We start from the raw sequence: 26,599 nt of genomic DNA, 5'->3' as shown, positions 1-26,599 counted from the left end.
TATAGTAATAAATTGAAAGCGAATAGTAAATGAAAAATATACAATTTCTTACATTCTATTTTCTATGGGAAACATACATTAAAGGGAAGCTGTCACCACATTTGAGCAATCTGACCTTTTAATATGGGCATACAGGTTATCGACTGCTGAGCAGAAAAGGTGCACTCCCGACTTGCTTCCAGTCCTGCATAGCAAGCATGTCATTTGCCCCTTTCCTGTACACTGTAGAACACTGGGAGCAGAAGTTACAGCGACTCTCTGGAGCCAGTGCCGAACAAAAGTGAGGCCAATGCCCATAGAAAGGCGACACCCACTGAGAAGGAGTGAAAGAAAGCAGAATGCACAGGCGTGGGATTTCCAGCCACTCACTTGACGTTACACAGACACAGTGGTGATGTGGGAGGAGAAAAACGGGAAAATGAAAGAGCAGGCGACATGATCTTCCTGGCAGCGTCCTCCCCATAACCTGGAAGAACAAATTTATATAAAGCAATAAAAGAGGATTTCTCAACAAGGAATCTGATAAAAGTCCTACCTGTATGCCTCATATCAGCAGTCTATAACCTGTATGCCCATATTAATAGTTTAGATAGGCAAAATGTGGTGACAGATTCCCTCTAAGTGTATTTTACTGCAGTATGTTTCCAAATTGGCAGCCAAGTGAAAACTGCACTAACATTTGCTTCAGATGCAGTATATGGGACTGTGGCTGCCCAGTGCTTAACCAGAGCAGAGCCAAGAAGACTGAACCATGGCATTGCTCAGCTCAGTTACGTCTGTTGTAAAAACAATATATATTACCATAGTCTTTATTTACAGTATTTCCTAAGTATGGCCAATGACTAAAACTGCATTTTCAGCTTGAAGGAAAATAAGCAAGTCTCATAGAATTTTTAAGAATCACAAATCCCATTGGGTTCTCACCTCTCCGAGTGGTTTCAGTGTTACAATGTTGTAGGTTGCTGGGTCCCGTTCCACTAAACAAGTTTCGGTAAGTGCTAATAATCTCTTCACTGGTTCCTAAAAAAATAAGATGTAATTAAATGATTGCCTTTCCACAACTTCCTCCTAACAGAATTCTAGAAGACAAGATTTTTCTGGAATAAAAGAGCTCAATTATTACCCTGACAGACCTGGTAAATCTACAAAGTACACAGCAAAGTATTTTTCAAAGCACCATGTTCAAAAGACAGAGCATCTACAAGAGACCCCCGTCCATCCAAAAACTAATAATGACACAGATGAGTAATCAACTTCACATATAAAACGTACAAAGAAAAGTGGATAAAGTCTAATAATCAAAAATACAAAAAAATGTCTAAAGCTTCTACATGTACAGAATATTGGGAGTCAGAAGAAAGTGTAATTAGTAAGACAGCATTTAAAGGGTTATTCCACTACTTTTGTGTTGAGGATTAGGGATGAGCGAACCTGAACTGGAAAGTTCTAGTGTCCGGTACAGAACCCTGAACAAAAACTTTTTACTGTCTATCCGGTTTCGCTAGTCTAATAAAGCTTGTTGAAAGGCTGCAGTGCAGTCAATCAACAAGCTTTTAGACTGAGTTCCATGCCAATACATGCCATGGCTGTGATTGGCCAGTGCAGCACGTGACCCGGCCTGTATAAATGCCGCTCACGAGTGCCGCCGCCGTTATGCTCTTATTAGTGTAGGGATAGGACGCAGTTGGAGTGAGGGACAGAAGTCTCTAGCATTTTTACAATTGCAGTGAGTGTTGTGCAGACTCCGGTTCCTGCACTCCTCTCACTGTAGCCGCTATGTAGGAGGCACAGCGTGGACACTCAAGACTCTGCCACCTACTCCCCCCACTAACAGTTAATAAATCCATACATAAGATACAGATCCAAGCTACAGTACAGTTCAGCATCTGATTTCTGCAGGAAAATTAAGCCTATTACAATATTAATGCAAAAGACATAGCCAGCATTACAAAAAATAGCTATTCTTTAATGGGAGACCATATATCTTATTATGGCATTTGAGCATAGATGATGTGTGTTTCGAGTAGAGCCTCAATAAAGAGCCAGAACATGGCACAGAAGGACTATACATGTCCACATACCACATGGCCGCCTGTTCATGTGCGGCAATTATGTAATGTCTGTCATCCATGCATCTTCCCATGTCAGATGATTACCCCTGTTTAAGGAGACAGACATGTGGAGGCAAGGGACGCTAAATTCTGAAAGGGTTTGTCCAGTTGAAGTAAGCACAATCTTACCGTGTGCCTTGGCGTGATCTTCTGAACTATAAATTCTGCTAATGAAGTGATAGATTCATCATTGCTATATTTGCCCAAACGAAGGTTCACAAAGTGCTCAAATTCTATAGGATCTTTTCTTGTCCTCAAGGAAATTCCTATGAAGTTGCCAGCATGCTCTATGGCACTCTTAATTATTTCATCTCTTTGCTCTGTAGCAAATAAATGCTGAAAAACAAAAATAAATATCAGGGTGGTGTCATTCACATTTCCATTACAAAAATTCAATGAGTAGAATACCTGGTGTTGGTTGTAGCTGTGTATGACATCCTTTTATATACTGTACATTTGTATAGTTGTATTATCTTGTGCAAACTTTTTATTTTCACTTTAGTAAACTGTATGGTTTTTTTTTTTTCAGCCATTGTGTCTGAATCGATTTGTTCTAGCATCATTGCATCCATTACAAAACACTCCTATCCATAGAATAAGGCATTAAGGCATATCTTGCTGATTACTGGTGGTCTGACCTCTGAGAACCCCCGCAATCCTGAGATTGGCGGTCTGCAGAATCCCATATGAATGGAGTGGAGATGTGCATGCTCGACCTCTGCGGCATTCCTTGTCTGTAGGACTGCCAAAAAGAGCTGAATATTGACCTCTATTTACCATAGGTAGGTGAACACAGACAATCTTGGGAAAACTCCTGAAAAATCAGGATACAAGCCTTACAAAAGGTCAGATATAGGGTTATCCCTCAAGTACACACTGAGGGCAGCTTATTCTGAAAAGTTACTGAAAAGTATAATTATCCTTTAACCTCTTACTGACCGCTGACGGGATAGTATGTCAGTGGCCAGTATCCCTCGATTTGAGATGGGCTCCGGCGGCGTGCCCACCTCAAAGCCGCGACACGTCAGCTGTTTTCAACAGCTGACATGTGCCCACAATAGGCGCGAGCGGAATCGCGATCTGCCCGTGCCTATTAACTAGCTAAATGCCGCTGTCAAACGCTGACAGAGGCATTTAAAAGGCACTTCCAGACGCCAGTCCGGAAATACGCGCATCGCTGACCCCCGTCACGTGATCGGGGGTCAGCGATGCGTTGCCATCATAACCAGAGGTCTCCTCGAGACCTCTACGGTTGTTGATGACGGAATGCTATGAGCGCCAACCCTGTGGCTCATAGCAATGCTGTAATTCTGCTGCATAGAGGTGATCTGTGCATCACCTCTATGTAGCAGAGGCGATTGAGTAGTGGACGCTTCTAGCCTCCCATGGAGACTATTGAAGTATGCCAAAAGTTAAAAAAAAAAATAAAAAAAATGTGTTTACGAATATAAGAAAAAAAAAAAAAAAGTTCAAACCACCCACCTTTCGCCCCAATCAAAAATCAAACCTACACATTAGGTATCGCCGCGCTCAGAATTGCCCAATCAATAAAAAAAGAATTAAACTGATCACTAAACGGCGTAGCGAGAAAAAAATCAAAACGCCAGAATTACGTTTTTTTGGTCGCCGCGACATTGCTTTAAAATGCAATCTGCAAAAAAGTGGCATCATTAAAAGCGTCAGTTCGGCACGCAAAAAAAATAAGCCCTCACCCAACCCGAGATCACGAAAAATGGAGACGCTACGGGTCCCGGAAAATGGCGCAAATGTTATTTATTTTAGCAAAGTTTGGAATTTTTTTTCACCACTTAGATAAAAAAGAACCTAGACATGTTTGGTGTCTATGAACTCGTAATGACCTGCAGAATCATAATGGCAGGTCAGTCTTAGCATTTAGTGAACCTAGCAAAAAAGCCAAACAAAAAACAAGTGTGGGATTGCAATTTCACCACACTTGGAATTTTGTTCCCGTTTTCTGTTACACAACATGTTAAAACCAATGGTATCGTTGAAAAGTACAACTCGTCCCACAAAAAAATAAGCCCTCACATGGCCATGTTGACAGAAAAAAAAAGTTATGGCTCTGGAAAGAAAGGGAGCGAAACACGAAATCGCAAAACCGAAAAAAAGCTCCAGTCATGAAGGGGGGGAAAGCCTCTACAGACATTAATGTTATTCCAACATGCCAAACTAGGTTGACTAATGTGCAAGGGGCCGTCAAGCTCTCCTCTTAACCAAAATTGGCCATGAAACAATCAGCAACACTTACCAATCGACTAAAACCTCCGTACAAGATGCAAAACCCTCCTTGGTAATCGGACAGCTCTGCAAAACCTTCAATATTCCGATAGTCATAAGAGCAGAGGACACGATTGTTTGTTGGATCGATCTGATCTATTCCCCCCGGAGTCACTTCCAGAGTGACTAATTTTCTGTCATCACTCCAGTGATGCTTGTAGCAGTTGTACCTCTAAAACAAAATCAAAGCAAGGTCATGATAAGAAATATACTACAGGAGAAGAAATTGACCTTTTTTTTGTACTAAACCTTTATATAAATATTGATCTCCCACCATCTGCTAATTCCATACTTGATACATATTGGACAGGTAAATGCAGCATAATTCCAGCTCTAACTTTTGATACAATTTCTAAGCAAGTACAGAATATCCACACTGGTGGCTTAGTCTCGTGAATAGTCACCGACAGTGGCAAAACTTCTCTTACTGGATATATAGGAAAATAAGCATGAAAAGCATACAATGCTACCATCCCAGCATTAAAGTTACGGCTACGTGGAAAACAATGTTAAATACATGCCTATTTAGAAGTACAACAGCTAGCACTTGTAAAACTACCTTTTTCAAGTAATCAGTGGGTATCCCTGTGTTTGGACATTGGCATTTATTATCTAGTACATACGTAAAAAAACGCTTCTGCCTGTACCACGCCTATACTACATCATATCCATTTTCCCCTCTGAGATTAGGAGGGTGTGACAAATCGCATCCCACCAGAGTTTCCACATTCTTACTTACCCCTGCAGTTAATATTTGTATTGGCTTTAGTAGAATTTTAATACATATGTTGCTTGCACATTGATATGCGACAAAACATTAATGTCCTTCCATAACATTACCAATTAGTTAAAAATCACTATGTCAACCAAAGATACAACGGTACAAAGATCTATACCTTTCCTGTATGTCATCCATGACATACAAAACTATTAGCTATTTTATTTGCAGTTATTTATGGTATACTTGCCCTTCCAGTAATCTTTCCTTCAGCAAAGTCTGTCCTGAATCGCTATAGTAAAAAAAAAAAAAATTATTAAAACTTTAGAACAAATAAGCAGAATTTACAGAACAGAAAAAAGAAAAACAAAATAAACCTCAAACACACAAAGCATAAAAGTACTGAAACCACAAACATATACAGTATTCACAAACCAATAAGGAAATAATTGCCCTCCAGAATAAGAAAGGCCCATTCAGTAACATCTTACCAGGGCTTCAGTTAGAAGTTCTGTTCTGTGCTCTGTAGAAAACTTTAATGTTTCAGATTTCTTCCCACTGCCCTTTCGAAATGTGAGGGCAAATTCTGATCCCTGCCCTTTACCCACAGGACTGATGCCACAAATGTCTCCATAAGGCCACTAAGACAGAAACGGCATAATCAGCACTGGGTTTCATTTTATCATATTTATTTTGCTCTAACGATTAAAAGAATAATTTTTTGTACTGCCACAAAAAAAAAAAAAAAAAAATATTTTAAGATAAATACCAATGCCACACGAGTTATATCTTCTTAGTAAATAACAGTTTGATTACTTAGCCTAGTTTTACGCTCGTGTTCTCTGTATGAGGAACAGAATAATGAAACTCGAGGATTTGACGGATCTGTTACATGATGGACCTCAATGAAAGAAAGAACATAAGAATATTCCAGCACCACTCATTCCCGCATAGGGAGGAAGGTGAGGCCGATTACATCACATCTTTTGATCCATGCCGTGTCGCAACCACGATCACGTGTCCTACTTATTATCTGCCATAATAAAAGCTGCCGGGTTGCTTGCATGATCGGCAGGTATAGTTTACCTGTTCTACTCTACTGAAGCCCTGCTCCCCTCCCTATGTGGAGCTGAGCGGAGTGTGGGAAACCCTATACTAGAAGAGGGCTTGTTGAGCTTACATTAGGGTGGACACCATTTTACCAGGAAAAAGTGCATCATGCTGCGCTCTCATGGGGAAAATTATAAAAATTCAGAGAGCATCTAACACAGATTTAAAGTTATACATAAGTTTTTTGTTTTTTTGCAGAATGAGTATTTTCACTTTGATTTCCTAATGACTGTGTATTATTAAAATGATTCAATTATTAAAATGATGATTAGTGACTGGTGGACAACAGTTTTATTAAAATGACTTTAAGGTCACTCTGCTTAAAGAGAACCTGTCAGCTGATACATGCTGCCCAAACAGCATGTATCAGCTCCTGGCAGAGCGATCACAGCCAGGTATGCATGACTCTGAGATTTGCTAAGGACTAGTCGTACAGGCGGGTCCCTAGCGGCTTCTCTCCTCCCGCTGACAGCGACTGACAAGCCTCTGCCTGCATGCGCATATAGCCAAAGGCTTCTTAGTCACTGTCAGAGGCAGGGAGAAGCCTGTATGATTAGCCATTAGCGGGGCTCTGTTCCCGACGGTAATTAAAAGCATGTTTTTCAATAATCAAGTTTGTAATTCACTTACTTTTTATATCTGCTGCCATTCTGCAATGAGAGATTCTATCTTACATAATGTACAGCTTGTTACCATGGAGATCAACGACCAGAGCCTGGTAGAGTATGCACATCAATTGCAATACAGGCTAAGGAGTTAACACCTAAAATACTAGCCACCTCTCCAGCCCTTTGAGCGGCTCACCTCCTCCCTGTCAGCTCCTGACCGGTTATCAGTCCTGCAAAATCACAAGTCTAGGGCCCCCAATGTCTCCACCAGACCACTGCGATTTCCAGAGCAGTTATAGTCATTGCTTGATTGAGCGGTGCACTTGTTCAAAGGCCCTGTTATCTCTACATACAAATATAGTGATAACAGCATATGCTTCAGAACAAGCACTGACAGACCATTAATGTGTCACAGTAACATAAGATCAGCAGTGAGACACTACTACTAAACCTGACCGGTCACTCAAGAAGTACTGCCCACTCCCCCAGCAACACGGAAGTGAAGAGACTGCAGCGCTGTGTGCTGCTCAAGACACAACTTGAAAATAACCCTGTAAATAAATCATTTTAATGAATGTCTATACCTGGCACTAGAGGGAGCTGATGGTCAAAAAAGAACAAATGAGGCCGAGTAATATATTATTTATTTATAGAGGACCATATAGACACTCTGGACAGGAAGAAAAAAAAAAAAAAAAAAAAACACAATTACCGTACTTAAAAAATAAACAAAATTCATGTTTAAATACCTGATTTGTAACTTCAAGGGTGGTAGGGTTGTATGTCGTTATGGCGTGGGTTCCCACTGAAAATACTCTTTTATATCTATTTAAACAAAAATGAAATGTCATTACAGAGATACACAGATCTAACAAGAAAAATCACCATGGTGGAGAACAATAACTTTTGTAAAACCAAAATATGCAACAACAGAGGAATTTATTAAACTATTTATGCCAGTCTTGTAGTGTACATACACAGGTCACAAGTTTGTGGGTATGTCAGATGTGCTAAAATCTGTGACCTTCTCATTTTCTTACCACATTTGAAAAGAACTGTGAAAAGCAGGCAGATTTAGGCAGGCACACTGTGCACTTTGTGAAGTTTTACTTTTTAATCAGAATAATTAAGTTCAGCAGTGTCAAATAAATCTTGCCTTTTATTTTGGAAATTTCACTTTTGGCTTTATCTATCATTTGTCAATTAGGCTGACATATCCTGCCCCCTACATACATTGTGATTTTAGATTTTATTTTTACCTTCCTCCCTGGTTCTGTCATATCAAGTTTTAATTAATTGTTGTCTAATCATGTTTTATATACAGTACATTAATAAAGGATTATTTTGCATATATATTTATTTCTTTGAATACTTTTTTTTTCGGGTATATATTCTGGGTATGGCATTAACTGTATTGTTAAATATTTTTTATTTATGGTATTTCTTTTCTACATGAAGTTTTTGCAGATTTAGGCGGACAGGCCAGGACCACACCAAAAATTTGGTTTAACTTATAGCCTGCAATTTATTTCCAAACTCAAGCATGCTGGTTCTTCATATGTTCACCCACCAAAAAATGGGAGACAACAGACTATATTACAGAACAGTGCTGCCTATGAAAGCTTAAAGGGAACCTGTCACCCCCCCCAGGCATTTTGAAGTAAAAGAGCCACCTTGTGCAGCACTAATGCTGCATTCTGTCAAGGTGGCTCTTTTATTTGACGTCCCTTCCACCGCAGAAAGAAGCGTTTTTAAATTTGTCACTTATACCTGAAGTTAGTCCGGGGGGCAGGTCTTTCCCCCCGGATACAGACGTGACAAATTTTAAAAACGCTTCTTTCTGCAGTGGAAGGGACGCCAAATAAAAGAGCCACCTTGACAGAATGCAGCGTTAGTGCTGCACAAGGTGGCTCTTTTACTTCAAAACGCCTGGGGGGGGGGGGGGGTGACAGGTTCCCTTTAAAGGGAACCCATTAGTTGATCTATGCTGCCCAAACTATGAGCACCATGAATCAAAGTATCCCTTCCATGGAAAAATGCAGCACCCATTTCAGTACAGAGTAGTCAGCTCGGGAACTTGCTGACAGCAATCACATCAAGGTTCAGGTTTTAGCCAAGTCTATTTTCACAGGAAATTGCTTCCAATTAAAGAAGAACTTCTCTCATCAAAATATGTATCCTCTTAACATATTGCAGTCATCATATTCTATAGCACTGTGTACTTACAGTTGCTCATTTTGCATTTCCACTCAGCCAGTTGTTCCATTAGGTCTATGACAGATTGAGGCTATGTGCCCACGTAGCGATTCTGAAGCAGAATAAACCTGAGCAGAATCGCACACCCTGCTCCCGAGAAAAGCATGCGTTTTTGGCGCGCTTTTGTAAGCGTTTGTCAAGCGTTTTCCTAAGCGTTTTTGCCCATATAATTGATGGTATGCGGAATCGCATGCGATTCCGCAAAATTACTGAACATGCTGCGTTTTTAATCGCTAAGCATTTCCGCAGCAGTTAAAAAACGCACCATTGGCACAACATGTGCATTTTTCATTAAAAATCATTTGGATGCTTTTCTTAAGCGTTTCTGCAGCAGAATCGCTTGTCAAAAAGCGCTGCAGAAACGCTTAAAAAACGCTACGTGGGCACAGACTAGCAGAATATGTCTAAGCTCTACGTAGAAACAGGAGGTCAGTTTTGCCTGTAGTTACTGCAAAGGTCTATGGCAAGGGGGGATGGGCATAGCTGCCGGGTCAAGAGTTGTACAGGGGAATGATTTCAGCAGGAAAAAGAGACTTCCTGTTTCTACATAAAGGAAGTATTAGCTGGGTAGAAAAGCAAAATACACAATTGCAAGTTCACAATGCTGTATAATAGGACGACTGCAATAAATTTTAAAAAGGATATTCAGAAGTTAGGGTATGCGCACACGTTCAGGAATTGGCAGCACATGTTCGCTACATCCAAAGTGCTGCAGGTTATTGAGCGCAGCTAAATATGCATGTGTTCACTGAACCGTGCATTCATTACATTGTACGGGTGAAATTTCTTTTGGAGACTCCGGTCTCTGCAAGATAAATAGACATGCTGTGGTCTGGAAAGACGTGCCGCATGTCTGTCTCCGCAGACATCTCTGAACGCATAGTGGGCACGGGATTTCTTGCGATCCCATCCACTATGCTGTAACATCTGGACGCTGCACAAGTACGCAGCATCCAACCCGCAGCCATTACTGATCGTGTGCACCTACCCTCAGAGTCTGTTCAAAAACTAGATTATTACAGAGGATGGAAGGCCCCTCATATGATGAGAGGTTGGAAAGGTTGGGCTTGTTTAGCTTAGGAAAAAGACACCTCAGAGGGGATCTCATTTACATGTATAAATATATGTGTGGTCAGTACAGAGGATGGACACGTGACTTATTCCTTCCAAAGACCTTACTGAGGACCAGGGTGCACTCATTACGGGTGGAAGAAAGATTCCGGCAGCTAAACAGAAAAGAGTTCTGTACAGTTAGAGCAGTCAGACTGTGGACTGCCCGACCACAGGAGGTAGTAATGGCAGACACTATAACAGCTTCTAAAAAAGGGCTGGATGATTTCCTCAGTACACATAACATTGTGGGTTATAGCTAAATTAGTGACAAAATAAAAACTTTAATGGGAGTGCTTCTTTAAGGCTGGGTTCACACGTACCGGAACTCTCGCGGAAATTACCGCGAGAATTCCGGAATTCCATTCCATGGGAAAAATCGCATTTTAAATTCCTGTGGAAAAACTAGCATTTTGCAAGTGTTATTAGCTTGCAGAATTGCTAGCGTTTTCCAAGCGATCTGTAGCATCGCTTGGAGAACTGATTGACAGGTTGGTCACACTGGTCAAAAACAGTGTTTGACCAGTGTGACCAACTTTTTACTATTGAGGCTGCCTATGCGGCCTCAATAGTAAAGCTAGAATGTAAAAAATAATAAAAAAAAAAAATATATATTGTTATTCTCACCTTCCGACGTCCCGCGCAGCCTTCCCGCCTCTCTCCACGCTCCCGGTCCCAGTAATCCTTTGTGACAATTACCGCAATGACGTCTGTTCTCGCTGGATCGCGACGTCTCGCGGTCTTCGCGATGACGTCGCGAGACTTAGCAATCCCGCGAGAACGGACGTTATCGCTCGCAAAGGCTTACTGGGACCAGGAGCGTGGAGAGAGGCGGGAAGGCTGCGCGAGACGTCGGAAGGTGAGAACAACAATATTTTTTATTTTAAATTCTATTTTTTACAGGGATATGGTACCCAAAGCCCGGAGGACAGTCTCCTCTCCTCCGGACAGTGGGTACCATCTGCAAATGTTCTGCTTACTTTTCGCATGGTGTGCACAGCCACATGCGGAAAGTAAGCAGAACAATGCATTCCTATTGGTGCGGGATCGCCGCGATTCCGCGAAATTGAGCATGCTGCGTTTTTTCAACGCGAAGCGATTCCGCCGCGGTAAAAACCGCAGCATTAGCACAGCATTGCGGAATCCCATAGGAATGCATGGGATGCTTATTTTTCGCGGAAAATACCGCCGCGGAAACGCGAAAAAAACGGTACGTGTGAACGAGGCCTAACAGAATTGTGAACGTCTGATACAAAGGCTGCATCAGATGCATTTAAATGAACACGTGAGGAGTCGCTTAGTGTGGGATTAAGGTCATTTCACTTTGTTTTTCTTTAAAAATACACTTGAATAAGAGAAGAGCTGACACAGTGTATTGCTGAATATCACTTTAGACAACAGGAAAAAAGTTTTGTTCCAGACTTATCTCCTGCAGCAAAGTAAAGCGGATAAGGAATTTAACCAACAGAGGACACAGCACAAACATGACACAGGATCACTGAGACGTTACACTAGAAGGAAATGGGGAAACAATGAGACATACTGTGAATACACAATGATGACCCAACAGAAACCATTTAAAGGGCAAGCGTAGTTTAACTTTTTTTTTCTATAAAATCAATACTACACATGAAAATAAGAAGCTTTGTAATATATATCAGAGAAATCAGCTTCTTTCTCCGCCTGGTTTGATAGATCACTGTCCATTCTGGGATACAATCTGTATTCAGTGAAGACAGATTTTCCCGTTACTGAGATAGGAGATGATAGTTTGTGATTTTAAAGGGAACCTGTCAGCAACTTTTACTCTCAACCAATTATGTTACTGCGTGGCCCTTAAAAGATAAATCCTTAAAGGGAATATGTCAGCAAGTTTAACTACCAAATCAGAGAGCAGCATGATGTAGGCAAAGAGACCCTGATTCCAAGGATGTTTCACTTAGTTTACTGGGTTCAGCAGTTCTGACAGTTTTTAGATTTAGCAATGCAGCAGAACTGAGAAAGCTGACCGCGCCAACACGAGACTCTGTATATACAATGTCTGTAGACCCTGAGCTGCTTATCACAGAAGAAGGCAGAGTCAGACCAACATGCACGGGCTGCTGTGTCCATCCAATGATAAGCTCCTGGTGATAAAACAATTATCGCAAGTAAACAAAGCTGGAAGATACCGGCATTGCTGAAATCTGTATTTTATTCCCTACTTCATACGGCCTTCAGATCACATACCAAAAATCTGCTGACAGATTCCCTTTAATGGCCCCAAAGTGCTGTTCTAGCAGCGAGAAATCGCGTTTTGAAGTTCAGTCTGGGAGTGCTGTAGGATGTGACAATGCAGTTACAGCTTCTCAGTCTCCAATGTATTCTCCAACTAGCAGCACCCTCCTGTAAGGAGAATACAACAGACACCGAGAAGCTCTAAGTGCATTATCATGCCCTATGCACACTCAGACTGTACTTCAAAATGTGATTTCTCACGGCTAGAGACGCACTTTAGAGTCATAACGTTATCGACCGACTTATCTTCTAAAGGGCTACACAGTCGTATAAATGGTTTTAAAAAATGCTGAAATGCTCCCTTTAAAATTTTATGGAGGGGGGAGAAGCAAGAGGTAGATATAAAAATTATGTGCAAGTTCTCCTGAAGCAACAGTTTCAGTTCTCCACAGAACTTCATGAGCACTAACTGTCAAGTCCTATTTCACCAATAGGAAAATCTGTTTTAATTTAAGACAGATTTTACCCGTGGATTGAGAATTGCGAGATCTTACAAAGATCTTTATTTTCAAGTTTAATATTGATTTATGGAAAAAATAAAACAAAATGATTACTTGTAAGAATAACTCCTTTTTCAAAAGGAGTTGACCCAAAATCTAAAATTCAGCAGAACTGCACCTGCGCAGTAGCATTTATCGGAACGCGGCCGGCAGCGCCATTTTGTATGGGAAAAAAAAAGTCTTAAAACTATATATGTCTAAGGCTAGTTTCAGATTAGCGTTTTTCAGCGCTGCGCTTCATGCGCAATAGAAACGCATGCAAAAAAATGCATCATGCGTTTTGCATGTGTTTGCTTTTTTTAGACGCATGCGTTTTAACCAGTTCCTAGCCATGTTAACTCTTAAAACGCATGTCTATGCGCACGCCTGCCATCCCGTAGACTGTAATGTGATTTTTTTGGCGCATTCCGTGCGCATGCGTTGTTTTGACACAGGTTGGACGGACCAAAAATGCAACTGGTTGCCTCTGGAGCGCCTAGGTGCACACTTCAAAAAACAAATGGGCACGAAAACGCATACAAACGCATGCAAACACTAGACCATGCGCCCCCATGTTAAACATAGGGGCACATAGACGCGCACGATGCGCTGCACTAAAAAAAGCTAATGTGAAACCAGCCTAAATAAAATAAAAATATGCATATTAACCTGCATATCATTCTACAGCACAGACGCCAGCCTGATGAATGTGATTTTTCTTTTAACCCTAGAACGCATGACCATAAAAATCTACACTTTCACATACTTGGGGCCTTTTAGGCCCGTGTGCAAATAACATGGAATAACTCAAACAAAAAATAATTTTCAAAGTTTATTTGAAAATTGCAAAGTAAGGATGCATTCCCACTACCGCTGGTGTCTGCCAGGAGGAGATCTGTAATGGATCTGACCTCCTGGTGACCCCAGCTAAGGCTGGCGGAATCCCGGCATTCCAGCAGCCTTAACTGGAGTTACCAAGAGATCAGATCCATTACGGACCACCTCCTGGCAGACCCCAGCGCCAGTGGGAACACAGCCTAAGATGTGAATAATTCAAAACATTACTATGTGCAAAAAAAACCAAATGAGTAACTGAATGGGCTTAAAACGCCCAATATACGCATTCGATATAACTCTTTATAATAATGAGTTTTTTTGTCTAAAGTTTTTTATATAAAAGTTGCAGTAAACATGCTGCAGGAATATCTCTTTTCAAAGGTTCCTTTTCTACTTTACTAATGACCGCAACAACTGACAGGACAAGTTCTCTTGTCATCAAAACGAAGGCTTCTCCGAATATCCTCAAATCTATTGACTGACATTGTAGCTTTGTAATGTGGATCTGAAAAAGGGTTCATAAAGAGATCTCTGATAGGAACATCGTATGATTTTGTACTCCCTGCCAGAAGAGTAAGGCCAATATAAGCATACAGTTCCTCTTTTGTTATATTTTTCCATGTTTTTTTTCTTCCTGAAGCGATACATTTTCCTTCTAAGTTAGTACACAAAACTACCTCATCTACAATATCATCTGAAAAAAATTTACAGAACAATCTCTTTTGGACAAGAATTGTGGAATTCCTACAGTTCCTTGAGCAACTCTTACAATATTATGTGTAAGGGTTCGTCCAAGAACCTCAGCAGTACTGTTCCAAAAAAACATTAGTTTTGGATGTTCTATTTGTACGTTCTGCTGGATCCATTACTACTTCATCATCTGAAGAATCACTGGACGATGAAGTAGAGTCATTAGCTGGTGGCATGTACTCTTCATCAGACAAAGAAAGTTCACTGTCTTCATCACTATCAAAAATGATTGCTTCGATTTCTTGGTCAGTCAAACCCCTGGATGTAGACTGTGCCATTGTAACCTTAGAAGTCAGTAAACTAAAATGAAAAAAAAAATTACAATCAGGGTTGTACACTCTTTGTTAGTGTGTGCTAAGGGTAAAGTGCAGACCCGTCCTCTCACCTTCAGCAGGTCACCACTTTCTTTTAGGTGCAGTAGAAGCTTTTGGATTTTTGGAACTCAGAAAGTTTCTTTTTCAAGAAACAAGAAAGCTGACTCATTCCTCCAAAGTCTCTTCAGCAAGTAGCACACAATGAACAGTGTTCAGGACCTATGATGATGTCAGAGACGCATGACGTTGTGAGGGAGCCTCCTTCCCAAGATCACATGACCATGTAGTCAGGCAGAATTCACACTCTTCATAGCAACAGCAGAGTCAAAGACTGAGTCAAAGTCTTTCCCAGCAACAGTGAAGACAAAAAGACTTAGGATCACATGTAAACCTAGTAATGGCCTAAAAGGCCCCAGGTATGTGAATATGGGGTATTCACAAAAAAGAGTTGTTATACCGAAATGCCTGTAACATAAAAATAAATGAACAACTGGAAATGACAAACAACTATATACCTGAGGAATACCTAGAGTTTCAAAATTCTAACTAAAGTAATCTTGCAGAAAATAGAAAACAATTAACAGGGCGGGCCTGCGAGGCCCCAGGTATGCGTTCTAGGGTTAAACCATACTATATTCAGTATGTAAAATAGGGGGAAGGTCACTGAGGGCTCAATAAAAATTAAGACAACCTTTTAGAACGATGCATAAAATACTGCAGACTAGGAAACCTCAGGCACAACTGTACTTTTAGCTTACTTCAAACATTCATTTCTAGGTTCAGTGCTTCCTTGAAGGGAATTTATCAGCAGAATTCCACCTTCACCTCCCAATGTTTTATATGTAAGTGTAGCTCTTTCAAAGACAAGTCCAGCAATCCCTGTACATAGCTAGTCCATTCCTATTTTACTGAGAAATCAGCATTTGAATTGATATACAAATAAGGTTGAAGAGCTAAAATCTGTCACTCCAGCTCTATTCCCTGCTCAGAGCCGACTCCTTCTGCTTGAGTCACAGAGACATCAGATCTACCACATCTTTTCAGTCTCATTTACATATCACAAAGTGTTCATTTTTCAGTAATGTACTGTCCATGTAAAAGAATCAATGGACCCGTCTTTGCAAGAGCTACATGAACATTCAGTGGATATAAAAGGTCTACACATTCATACTCTTACTATCTTCAATGTTTCTGAAGAAATCTATTACAAAACAAACATCATTTTGAGGGAAAAAATGAAAATAATAAAACTAAAATCATCTGGTTGCATAAACACCAAGGCTACTTACCGGTAGCCGGTTTTTCCGGAGCCCATGACGGCACACATGAGAGAGGGGATCCGCCCAGTCAGGACAGGAACCCTACTGAAGATAAAAGGGGCGGTACCTCTCCCTCGCTTCAGTTGGTTTACAGAGCATGAGAGTCCTCCCCGGGTTAGTACACATGGTTAAACTATCACCACATTATTTCTAACTAAAAAAGCACCCAAACTATAGTGCACGCCAAAGCAGTGAAAAGGGGGAGGAATATACAGGTACCGTCATGGGCTCCGGAAACACCGGCTACCGGTAAGTAACCTTGGTGTTTTCCAGTCTCCCATGACGGCACACATGAGAGACCTTTGTAGAATAAGACACCTTAGGGAGGGACCACCGCTTGCAGCACCCTTCTACCAAAGGTTAGGTCAGTAGAGGAAGATAGATCAAGTCAGTAGTGCTTAAAAAAGGTTGACGGTGAGGACCAAGTAGCGGCTTTACAAATTTGTTCAATCGATACCTCAGCCTTCTCTGCCCAGTAGGTAGCCACGGCTCTGGTGGAGTGAGCCAGCCTTCTGGAACCGGAGCGCCACTTGCAGAGTAGGATAACAATGGCCTCCCTGATCCATCTGGTAATGGTACTCTTAGCTACCCCGTACCCTTTTCTACTACCCTGAAAGGCTACAAAAAGGGACTGATCTTTCCTCCACTGACTAGTTATTAACATATACTGTAATATGGCTTTTCTTACATCTAATGTATGGAACTTTTGCTCCCCAGGGTTTCTAGGATTGTTACAGAAAGATGGCAAGGAGATCTCCTGAGTCCTATGAAACTTTTGGACTACCTTGGGGAGGTAGGCCGGGTCTGGTCTTAGAACCACTCGGTCATCCAAGATCTGCGTATATGGAGGGCATATAGCTAGAGCTTGTAGGTCGCTCACTCTCCGGGCTGATGTTAAGGCTACCAGTAACACAGTTTTAAGTGTAAGTAGCTTTGGTGACAGGCAGCTCTAGAAGTGGTTCAAAGGGATCTTTGGTTAAGGCCTCTAAGACTAGGTTGAGGTCCCAGGGTGGTATCTTTGGAATAATGACCGGCCTTGACCTGCCACAGGAATTTATGAACCGGGACACCCACCTATTGGCTGCTAAGTTGCAGTTATATAGGACCCCCAAAGCTGAGACTTGGACTTTGAGTGTGTTAGTGGCTAACCCAAGTTGCAGCCCCGACGGTAGGAATTCTAGGATAGGTCCCACTGGAGCTACATCTCCCAAGGGTTCCCCCAGGAAGTCTAGGAACTACTACCGTAGATTTGGGATGTTATAGGTTTCCCGCTTTTCAGCAGGGTGTAGACTAACCCTGGAGAGAATCCCTGGCGACTCAGTAGCGCCCTCTCAAATTCCAGGCTGCTAGATGGAAGCCCTTCACTTGAGAGTGTACCACTGGTCCCTGGGAAAGCAGGTCTGGAATCTCTGGTAATATCCATGGATCTGTCACTGACATGAGTCTAAGAAGGGAGAACCAAGGTCTCCTCGGCCAAAACGGAGCTATAAGAATTATTCTCGCTCGATCCTCCCTGATTGTCCTGACCACTACTGGGATCATTGTTATCGGGGGAAATGCATAGGCCAGAATGAACTTCCAGGGTATTTGTAGGGCATCTACTGCGAAGGGGTTTTCCCTTGGATTCAGTGAGCAGAACTTCCTGACCTTCCTGTTGTGTGTGGTAGCGAACAAGTCTATTTCTGGTTTGCCCCAGGCCTGAACTATTTGTTGGAAGACTTGGGGGTTTAGGGACCATTCCCCTTGTCTTAGGTGCCTGCGACTCAGGAAGTCTGCCTGTGTATTTTCTACCCCCTTTATATGCAGTGCTGTGATGGATAACAGATGTTGTTCTGCCAGCTGGAAAAGTAGATCCAATATTTGCATGAGGCCCCGAGATCTCGTCCCCCCCTGGTGATTGATGTAGGGCTACTACTGCCTGATTGTCCGTCGTGACTCGGGTGTGGTGGCCCCGAAGTAAGGGAAGGAAATGTTTCACGGCTTTTTCTACTGCCCATAGTTCTTTTACATTTGAACCCTGATCCTTTTCTAGCGAGGACCAGGTCCCCTGTATTGAGTGGGATCTCAGGTGTGCTCCCCATCCTGTGGCACTCGCGTCGGTTTAATGATGTCCTCGACTGGTTTTTGCCACGGAACACCAGCTGTTAGATTCTTTCCTACAGTCCACCAGAGCAGGGAATCTCTTACAGCCACGGAGAGACAGTTTGCCCTCTAAATGCCCTTTTAATTGTTTCTGTGCTGACAGAACTTCCCACTGTAGTTGTCTTAAGTGGTACTGCGCCCACGCTACCACGGGTATGCATGATGTCAACGAGCCTAAAAGGGACATTGCGTTCCTCAGTGTCATAGCTGGTCTTTGTATTGCTGTGTGAGCTAGGCCCCTTATCTTGGTCACTTTGTTCTCTGGCAGGAGGCAGCATTGTCACTCTGAGTCCAATATCAACCCTAGGAAGGATTACTTTTTACTGGGGTTAACCTTGACTTGGGGATGTTTACTATCCATCCTAGTCCTACTAGAGTTGCTATCACTTCCTTCACTTGGTGTGCGCAGTGGGTCTCCGACCTCCCTATTACAAGAAAGTTGTCTAGGTATGGGACGATCACCATGTCCCGGGAACGAAGAAAAGACATTACTTTGGCCATCACTTTGGTGAACACTCTGGGGGCTGTAGACAAGCCAAACGGAAGGGCTGCGTATTGGTAGTGTTTCACCTGTCCTTGGACATAGAGCGCTACTCTCAAATATTTTTGATACTCCCGATGAATTGGGATGTGATAGTAGGCATCATTTAAGTCTATCACTGCCATGAGGCAATGCTGGAACGGGATCTTTGTGGCCATGTTGATTGACTCTATTTTGAAGGAGCAATTGTCTACCCACTGATTGAGTCTCCTCAGGTTGACTATGGTTATCCAAGAGCCGTCTGGTTTTTGTATTTTGTATTCTTCTTGCACTGGGACTTCCTTTAAGACTTGTTTTTGCACTAGTCCCAAGACTTCCGTCTCCAGGGCCAGCTGTTGCTCTTGGGCTTTCCTTCGGGGTGTCATTATAAAGGTATGCCTGGGCGGACGGATGAATTTTATTTTTAAACTGTCCTTTATTATGTTTAGGACCCATGTACTGGGGGAGATATTTGCCCAGGCGGAAAGGAAGAGAGAAAGCCTTCCCCCTACCTCCGGCCCGATGTCATTGGGGAGATTTTTTGGAGGAAGTGGAGGGCCCTTTAAACATATAGCCCGATCCTATCCTTTCTTTAAAGTCTCAGTTTTTCCCATCTCCCGGGGGACGACCCCAGTTAAATCTCCTCCTCCGAAAGGGCTGCTTTTTAGGTTCTCCTGGAAATCGGGGAAAGCTTTTCTTCCTATCCCCCGCATGTTCCAAAATTTCTTCTAGTTTTTTTCCGAAGAGGAATTGGCCATCACATAGAATAGAACATAACCTATGTTTTGATGATAAATCTCTGGAACACCCTTTAAGCCACTATGATACTTATGTATGGTATAAGGACTCCAATGGCGTAGGGCAATCACGGCAGAGACTCGCTTAGTGAAGCAAGTGATTTATATACAATTGTGTACAACAAACGTGGAAATAAGTAACGGGTTCAGAGCACAGACGTACAGCAGTACATAGCAAAGGGTTCAGCGAGGATGGTGAGTTATTAGGAGTCACTGAGTACGGAATATAACCGGGTATTGCAGGCAAAGTCCAGAATCTAACAAATGTCCAGCAGGATAATGTTCAGCGGGCACCGGGTAACAGCTACTAACCAGTGTAGTAAACAGAAGTCCAGTAGTAGCGAGCCTCTGGTATGATGAGTCCAGTGGAGATCCAGTAAGGGGACCTTCAGTGGGCATAGACACTAACCGGGTACGGTAGCCAGAAGTCCAGCGGTATCCAGAGGTCCCGAGAGGTAAAGTTTCCAGCAGGAAGCAGGGTTGTTCCAGAGTCACAAGATCTGGGAGAGTGACAGGGCAGGAGCACACCAGGAATCAATATACTCAAGCGATTTGCTTGTGCTTAGGGGCGGGTTTTTATGCAGCTGGAGAGGAAGTGATGTAAACGAAAACTCCATCTTAACTAAGGGCAGCTAAGAGGAAATGATGCGACAGGGCCAAAAACTCCATCTTAACCAAGGGCAAGGTTCATTCAAAAACAGACCGAAAAGTCCTAGGATCCTGACAGTACATCCCCCCAAAAAAACGGCCTCAGGACGGAACAGGACCGGGCTTGTCCGGGTACCTCCGATGGAACTGAGCAATCTTCCTAGATGCGTTGATGTTGTCAACGGGTTCCCAGGAGTCGTCCTCGGGTGAATAGCCTTGCCAGCGAACCAGGTATTGCAGCCGTCGTCGATGGAGACGGGAGTCGAGAATGGCCTCAACGACGAATTCTTCTTGGCCATCTACCACCACCGGGGGAGGAGGTGGTACAACACGTCCCTGAAAGGCATTAGGAGTTACCGGTTTGAGCAGAGAAACATGAAAGACCGGGTGTACCTTCATAGTCCGTGGTAACTTCAGCCGACAGGCCACGGAGTTCACAATCCCGGAGATCCTGAATGGGCCGATGTATTTTTGCCCCAGCTTCAGTGAAGGGACACCAAGCTTCAGGTTTTTGGTGGACAACCAAACAGAGTCCCCTACCTGATACGAGGGTGCCGGTCGCCTGTGAGCGTCTGCTGAGTCCTTATAACGTCGCTGAGCAGTTGCCAAGGTGTCTTTCAGGACCTCCTGAACTCGTTGCAACTCCGTCACCCTCTCTCCCACCGCGGGTACAGGGACTGCGACCGGTGACCTAGGCAGAATACTTGGATGGTAACCCAGGTTTGCAAAAAAGGGTGTTACCTTCGTGGAACTACTCTGGGTGTTGTTGTAGGAGAATTCTGCCAGAGGAAGGAGCTTCACCCAATCGTCCTGTAGATGGCTCACGTAACATCTCAGGTATTGCTCCAGGGTCTGATTGGTCCGTTCCGTCTGTCCATTCGTCTGGGGATGATAGGCAGAAGATAGACACACATTAATTTGGCGTGCAGAACAAAACCCCTTCCAGAACCTAGAGGTGAATTGAACACCTCGACCAGAGATGATCTGATCCGGGACCCCGTGTAAACGAAATACGTTCCGTACTACCAGGTCAACAGTCTCTGTGGCCGAGGGGAGGCCCGTACAGGGAATAAAATGGGCGGCTTTGGTCAACCGGTCTACCACCACAAGGATAGTAGTGCTGCCACTTGATGGAGGCAGATCCACAATAAAATCCATGGAGATGGACCCCCAAGGGCGAGACGGCACGGGTAAAGGCTGGAGGAGGCCTGTAGGAGCCATACGAGGGACCTTGCACCGGGCACAGATCATACATGATGTGACGTAGTCTTTCACGTCTTTCATACAGGTAGGCCACCAGAAGAACCGGGTCAAGAACTCCTGAGTTTTTTGTACCCCCCTATGTCCTGCCACCGTGGAGTCATGAACCAATTTAAGGACTCGAAGTCTTACAGCCTCCAGGACATACAGGCGACGTTCTCGTAACCACACACCATTCCGAAGAACAAGTGCCACGTCGCTCGGGGGGTCAGCAAGGAATACATCACCATCATAGGCCTGTTTGATGTCCTTCCATAAGTCCTGGTCCTGGATCACGCCGATGAAGTTGGAATCAGACAACACGGTTTGAGATGATGATCAAGGCACAGGGTCCGAGGTGTGGAGACGGGATAAGGCATCAGCCTTTCCGTTACGGGAACCTGGTCGATATGTGACAACAAAATTAAATTAAGAAAGAGGCTCCACCTGGCTTGCCGTGGGGACAGACATCTGGCAGATCTCAGAAATTCCAGGTTGCGGTGGTCTGTGAGTACCACCACTTGTTGTGCCGCTCCCTGTAAGTGGTGCCGCCATTCTCTGAAAGCAGACACGATCGCCAGCAACTCCTTGTCTGCAACATCATAATTCCTCTCCGCAGGGGACAACCGTCGAGAAAAGAAAGCACATGGGTGCAGTAACGCTTTGTCCCCAGTTCTCTGTGACAGAACTGCTCCCAGAGCATAATCAGAGGCATCGACTTCTACAAGGAAAGGAAGTGAGGGGTCTGGGTGAATCAGAATTGGTGCTGATGTAAAACAAACCTTGAGATGGTCAAAAGCCTCCTGAGCCTGGACGGACCACACAAACCTCTGCCCCCTCTTGGTTAATGCGGTAATAGGGCGGACAATTTCTGAGAAATTACGGATGAAACGCCTGTAGAAGTTGGCAAATCCGACGAATCGTTGCACTTCCTTGATGGTACCCGGTACCGGCCATTCCAATATTGCTTTTATCTTGCTGGTTTCCATATTTAGACCCTGTGGAGAAATGACATACCCTAGAAATTGAATATTAGTACAATGAAATTCACATTTCTCAGGCTTGATGTACAGGCGGTTATCACGTAGGCGAGCAAGGACCGTCTTGACATGCTCTTGATGTTCCTGTAAAGAATTAGAATAAATTAAAATATCGTCCAGGTAGATGACCATGAACTGGTCCATAATGTCCCTGAATATATCGTTCACCAAGTGTTGGAATGTTGCGGGGGCGCTGCAAAGGCCGAAGGGCATGACTAAATACTCAAAATGTCCGTATCTACACCTGAATGCTGTCTTCCATTCGTCCCCTGGCCGGATACGGAGCAGGTTATACGCCCCTCGGAGGTCTAACTTGGTGAAAATTGTAGCCTGTTGGACCCTTTCTAATAATTCGGGGATCAGGGGCAATGGGTACCGGTTCCGGATGGTGATCTTGTTGAGCTCCCGGTAATCTATGCAAGGGCGCAGAGTTCCTTCCTTCTTCTTCACAAAGAAGATGGGTGCCCCTGCTGGTGAGGTAGAGGGACGAATGAAACCCTTGGCAAGATTCTCATCAATATATTCCTTTAGGGCGTGTAGTTCAGGGGCCACCAACGGTTACACATGTCCAAACGGTATCTCCGCTCCGGGTAATAAGTCTATAGGACAATCGTAAGGTCTATGTGGGGGGAGCTGATCAGCATTCTGTTTATTGCAGATGTCAAGAAAGTCTTGATAGACCGGGGGCAGAACGGGTACCTGTACGTTGTTCTCCATAGCATGCGTTGTTGGAGCCGGTTCAGTTAGTTTTACGGCAGGTGCCGTCTGGGATGGGAAGGAAATCTCTTTTGTCTCCCAGTTGATGACTGGATTGGTAGCCCGAAGCCAGGGGATTCCTAAAATGACTGGAAAATGTGGAGACGAAATTAACAAAGACAAGGGTCTGCTGCTGACCTGGTTTGATCATACATTCGAGGGGTACGGTTTCTTTATCCACGGGTCCGGAAGTAAATGGGGACCCGTCCACGGTTTCCATGGTAACTGGTGATGCCCTCTGTTGAGACGGGATACCGTGTTTCCTAGCAAAAGAGAGATCCATGAAATTCCCCCCAGCCCCAGAGTCAATCATTGCAGCCGCAGGAATTAGCTGTTTCTTCCATCTTATTTGTATAGGGAGCGAGCAATGGGTGGATCTCCCTTCAGAGTCCTTAGCTGCAGTGGATAGTACTGTGGAGGGAAATACCGCATCCAGGTGGGAACTAGCTTCGGATTCTATGTCGGTATTATCATATTCGGCTACAGCCGCCAAGATCTTATTGGAACGATTAGGACGCCTTGGACAGTCAATAAGGAAATGGTCTGATTTGCCGCAATAAAAACATAGCCGTTCACGGAGCCGATGTTCGCGGCGTTCCTGGTTCTCTCGGTTTTGTACAGAGTCCACCTGCATGGGAACCTCCGCAGGCTCTCGTGGTGTCTTAGGAACAGGTTCCCTGGTAGATGACGGAAAGTCAGGTACCCGGTTAAGTGCTGCCCATCTTTCCTGTCTGCGCTCTGTTAAACGGGTATCAATGCGCACACAGTGTTGAAGGAACAGGTCCAGATCATTGTGTGATTCGACACGGGCTAATTCGTCCTTGATGGCACCGGACAGTCCCTTTTTAAATACCGACAACAACGCATTGTTACCCCAGTCAGTGTCCACCACCAATCTTTTGAAGTCGGTGACATATTCAATCACAGGCCGCTTGCCTTGCCGTAAAGAAAGGAGAGCCGTTTCAGCAGTATTACGGCGATTCGGATCATCGAACATCAGTGCCATAGCTGTTAGAAAATCCTCTAAGCAGTTCAACCGCACGTCCCTGGTCTCAATCATCGGGTTAGCCCAGGCCAGGGCACGTGAAGTCAGCATCATGATTATGCATAATACTTTAGATCGATCCGATCGGTAATAGTCAGTATTCATATCAAAGAATAGCATGCATTGATTAATGAAGCCACGGAACTGACTGCGCTCACCATTAAAGCGGAAAGGAGGTAATTTTGGCATACTGGGAGCAAATCCGGGCGAGGTACGGTCGGCCACCTGAGCCTCCACCTTGCCTTGTAGCTCCTGCATAGCTGTACCCAGGAACTGGTGGTCACGATTCAGCCGTCCCTCGATATCTCCAAGCCTGGCGTGCACAGCATCCATGTCCTGCTGTAAGGAGTGGATCATGGAGTATAGCTGATCTAATCGTGCCTCTGACATTGCCCCAGCGAAGTCCTCTAAAAATTGGGCTTGAGTATAATATGATACTTATGTATGGTATAAGGACTCCAATGGCGTAGGGCAATCACGGCAGAGACACGCTTAGTGAAGCAAGTGATTTATATACAATTGTGTACAACAAACGTGGAAATAAGTAACGGGTTCAGAGCACAGACGTACAGCAGTACATAGCAAAGGGTTCAGCGAGGATGGTGAGTTATTAGGAGTCACTGAGTACGGAATATAACCGGGTATTGCAGGCAAAGTCCAGAATCTAACAAATGTCCAGCAGGATAATGTTCAGCGGGCACCGGGTAACAGCTACTAACCAGTGTAGTAAACAGAAGTCCAGTAGTAGCGAGCCTCTGGTATGATGAGTCCAGTGGAGATCCAGTAAGGGGACCTTCAGTGGGCATAGACACTAACCGGGTACGGTAGCCAGAAGTCCAGCGGTATCCAGAGGTCCCGAGAGGTAAAGTTTCCAGCAGGAAGCAGGGTTGTTCCAGAGTCACAAGATCTGGGAGAGTGACAGGGCAGGAGCACACCAGGAATCAATATACTCAAGCGATTTGCTTGTGCTTAGGGGCGGGTTTTTATGCAGCTGGAGAGGAAGTGATGTAAACGAAAACTCCATCTTAACTAAGGGCAGCTAAGAGGAAGTGATGCGACAGGGCCAAAAACTCCATCTTAACCAAGGGCAAGGTTCATTCAAAAACAGACCGGAAAATCCTAGGATCCTGACAGCCACAGGGCTCGTCTTGCCGCATTTGACAGGCTTGCTGCTCTAGCTGTCAATCTTGCGGAATCTGCAGAGGAATCCGCTAGGAAAGCTGCTGCTCTGTGTACCAGTGTCAGATTAGACAGAATTTCGTCCTTAGGATCTCTATCCTTGATCTATTTGTTGTAGCCAGACCATGAGGGCACGAGCGGTACAGGTGCCAGCTATCGCTGGTTTTAATCCACCTGCCGAAGCTTCCCAGATATGCTTTAGGAAACCATCTGCTTTTTTATCAAGCGGCTCTTTCTACACGCCAGAGTCCTCTAATGGTAGAGATACCTTTTTTGAAGATTTGGCTACGGCCCCATCAATTTTTGGAACTTTTTCCCAGGTCTCAGAATCCTTTAGCTCAAATGGGTACCTTCTTTTTGATGGAGAAGGTAAGCCCCCTGACCTCTCAGGGTTTTTCCATTCCCTGTCAATTAGGGCCTTTATCTTATTTACAGGGAAGGTACATTTTTTCCTTTCCTCCAGTCCTCCAAACATCACATCCTCCAATGATTTAGGAGTCTTTTCCTCTTTAAGGCCCATTGTAGCCCTGATAGCTTTGACCAGCTTTTCCACGTCCTCTGTAGGGAAACATGGACGACCGCCTATATCGCTGTCCGGAGGATTCTGAGGACTGAGTAGAGGAAGAGGAGGTGGAGGGGGACAAGGATCTTTCCCGCCCCTTCTGCCCTGGTGAGGCCTCTGAATCAGAATCCCTTCTACGGCTTCTTTTATCCTTTTTAAGAGCTGCCTTTGGGGAACCTTTCACCTCCTGTTGTATTAACGCCTTAAGGCTATTCACCAAATCAGGGGTTTCCTCCTGTATGGTTTTATTTATACAGTCAGCGCAGAGGTCTTTCTGCCACTGATCTGCCAGCGGGTGTTTGCATAGGCCGCATTCCCTATTCTTGGTTTTGCTGCTAGCCTTCCTCGACCCCTAGTGATCAAACAGAGAAAATGGAACCCCGTTACCATAAGGGTGACATTCACGTAGATCACTCACCACCACTGTCAATCAGGGGTACCGATCTCGGAGGCTCCTCAGATGCACTCGTGACACTTCTTCTGG

At 44.0% G+C, this 26,599-nt stretch overlaps 1 protein-coding gene across 4 annotated transcripts in view; it reads right to left on the bottom strand.

The window, feature by feature from the left end:
• Positions 1–26,599, bottom strand: part of DNAJC13 (DnaJ heat shock protein family (Hsp40) member C13) — a 288,549-nt gene that overhangs the window by 199,836 nt on the left and 62,114 nt on the right. For all 4 annotated transcript variants that reach the window (XR_012231076.1, XM_073569478.1, XM_073569468.1 and 1 more), the window contains 6 exons: positions 7,595–7,670; positions 5,619–5,768; positions 5,378–5,419; positions 4,381–4,581; positions 2,241–2,447; positions 925–1,020 (listed from right to left, as the gene is read on the bottom strand). Coding sequence is in view for 3 of the 4 variants with exons in the window: in XM_073569478.1 (XP_073425579.1) it covers positions 925–1,020; positions 2,241–2,447; positions 4,381–4,581; positions 5,378–5,419; positions 5,619–5,768; positions 7,595–7,670 (772 nt within the window). In the remaining variant the exon portion in view is untranslated. The remainder of the gene's footprint in view (positions 1–924; positions 1,021–2,240; positions 2,448–4,380; positions 4,582–5,377; positions 5,420–5,618; positions 5,769–7,594; positions 7,671–26,599) is intronic.

This window comes from Dendrobates tinctorius, unplaced genomic scaffold, assembly GCF_039654945.1.
Source record: "Dendrobates tinctorius isolate UK_male_01 unplaced genomic scaffold, ASM3965494v1 ptg000005l, whole genome shotgun sequence".
Taxonomy (NCBI): Eukaryota; Metazoa; Chordata; class Amphibia; order Anura; family Dendrobatidae; genus Dendrobates; species Dendrobates tinctorius.
This window is presented reverse-complemented; position numbering and strand designations above follow the sequence as displayed.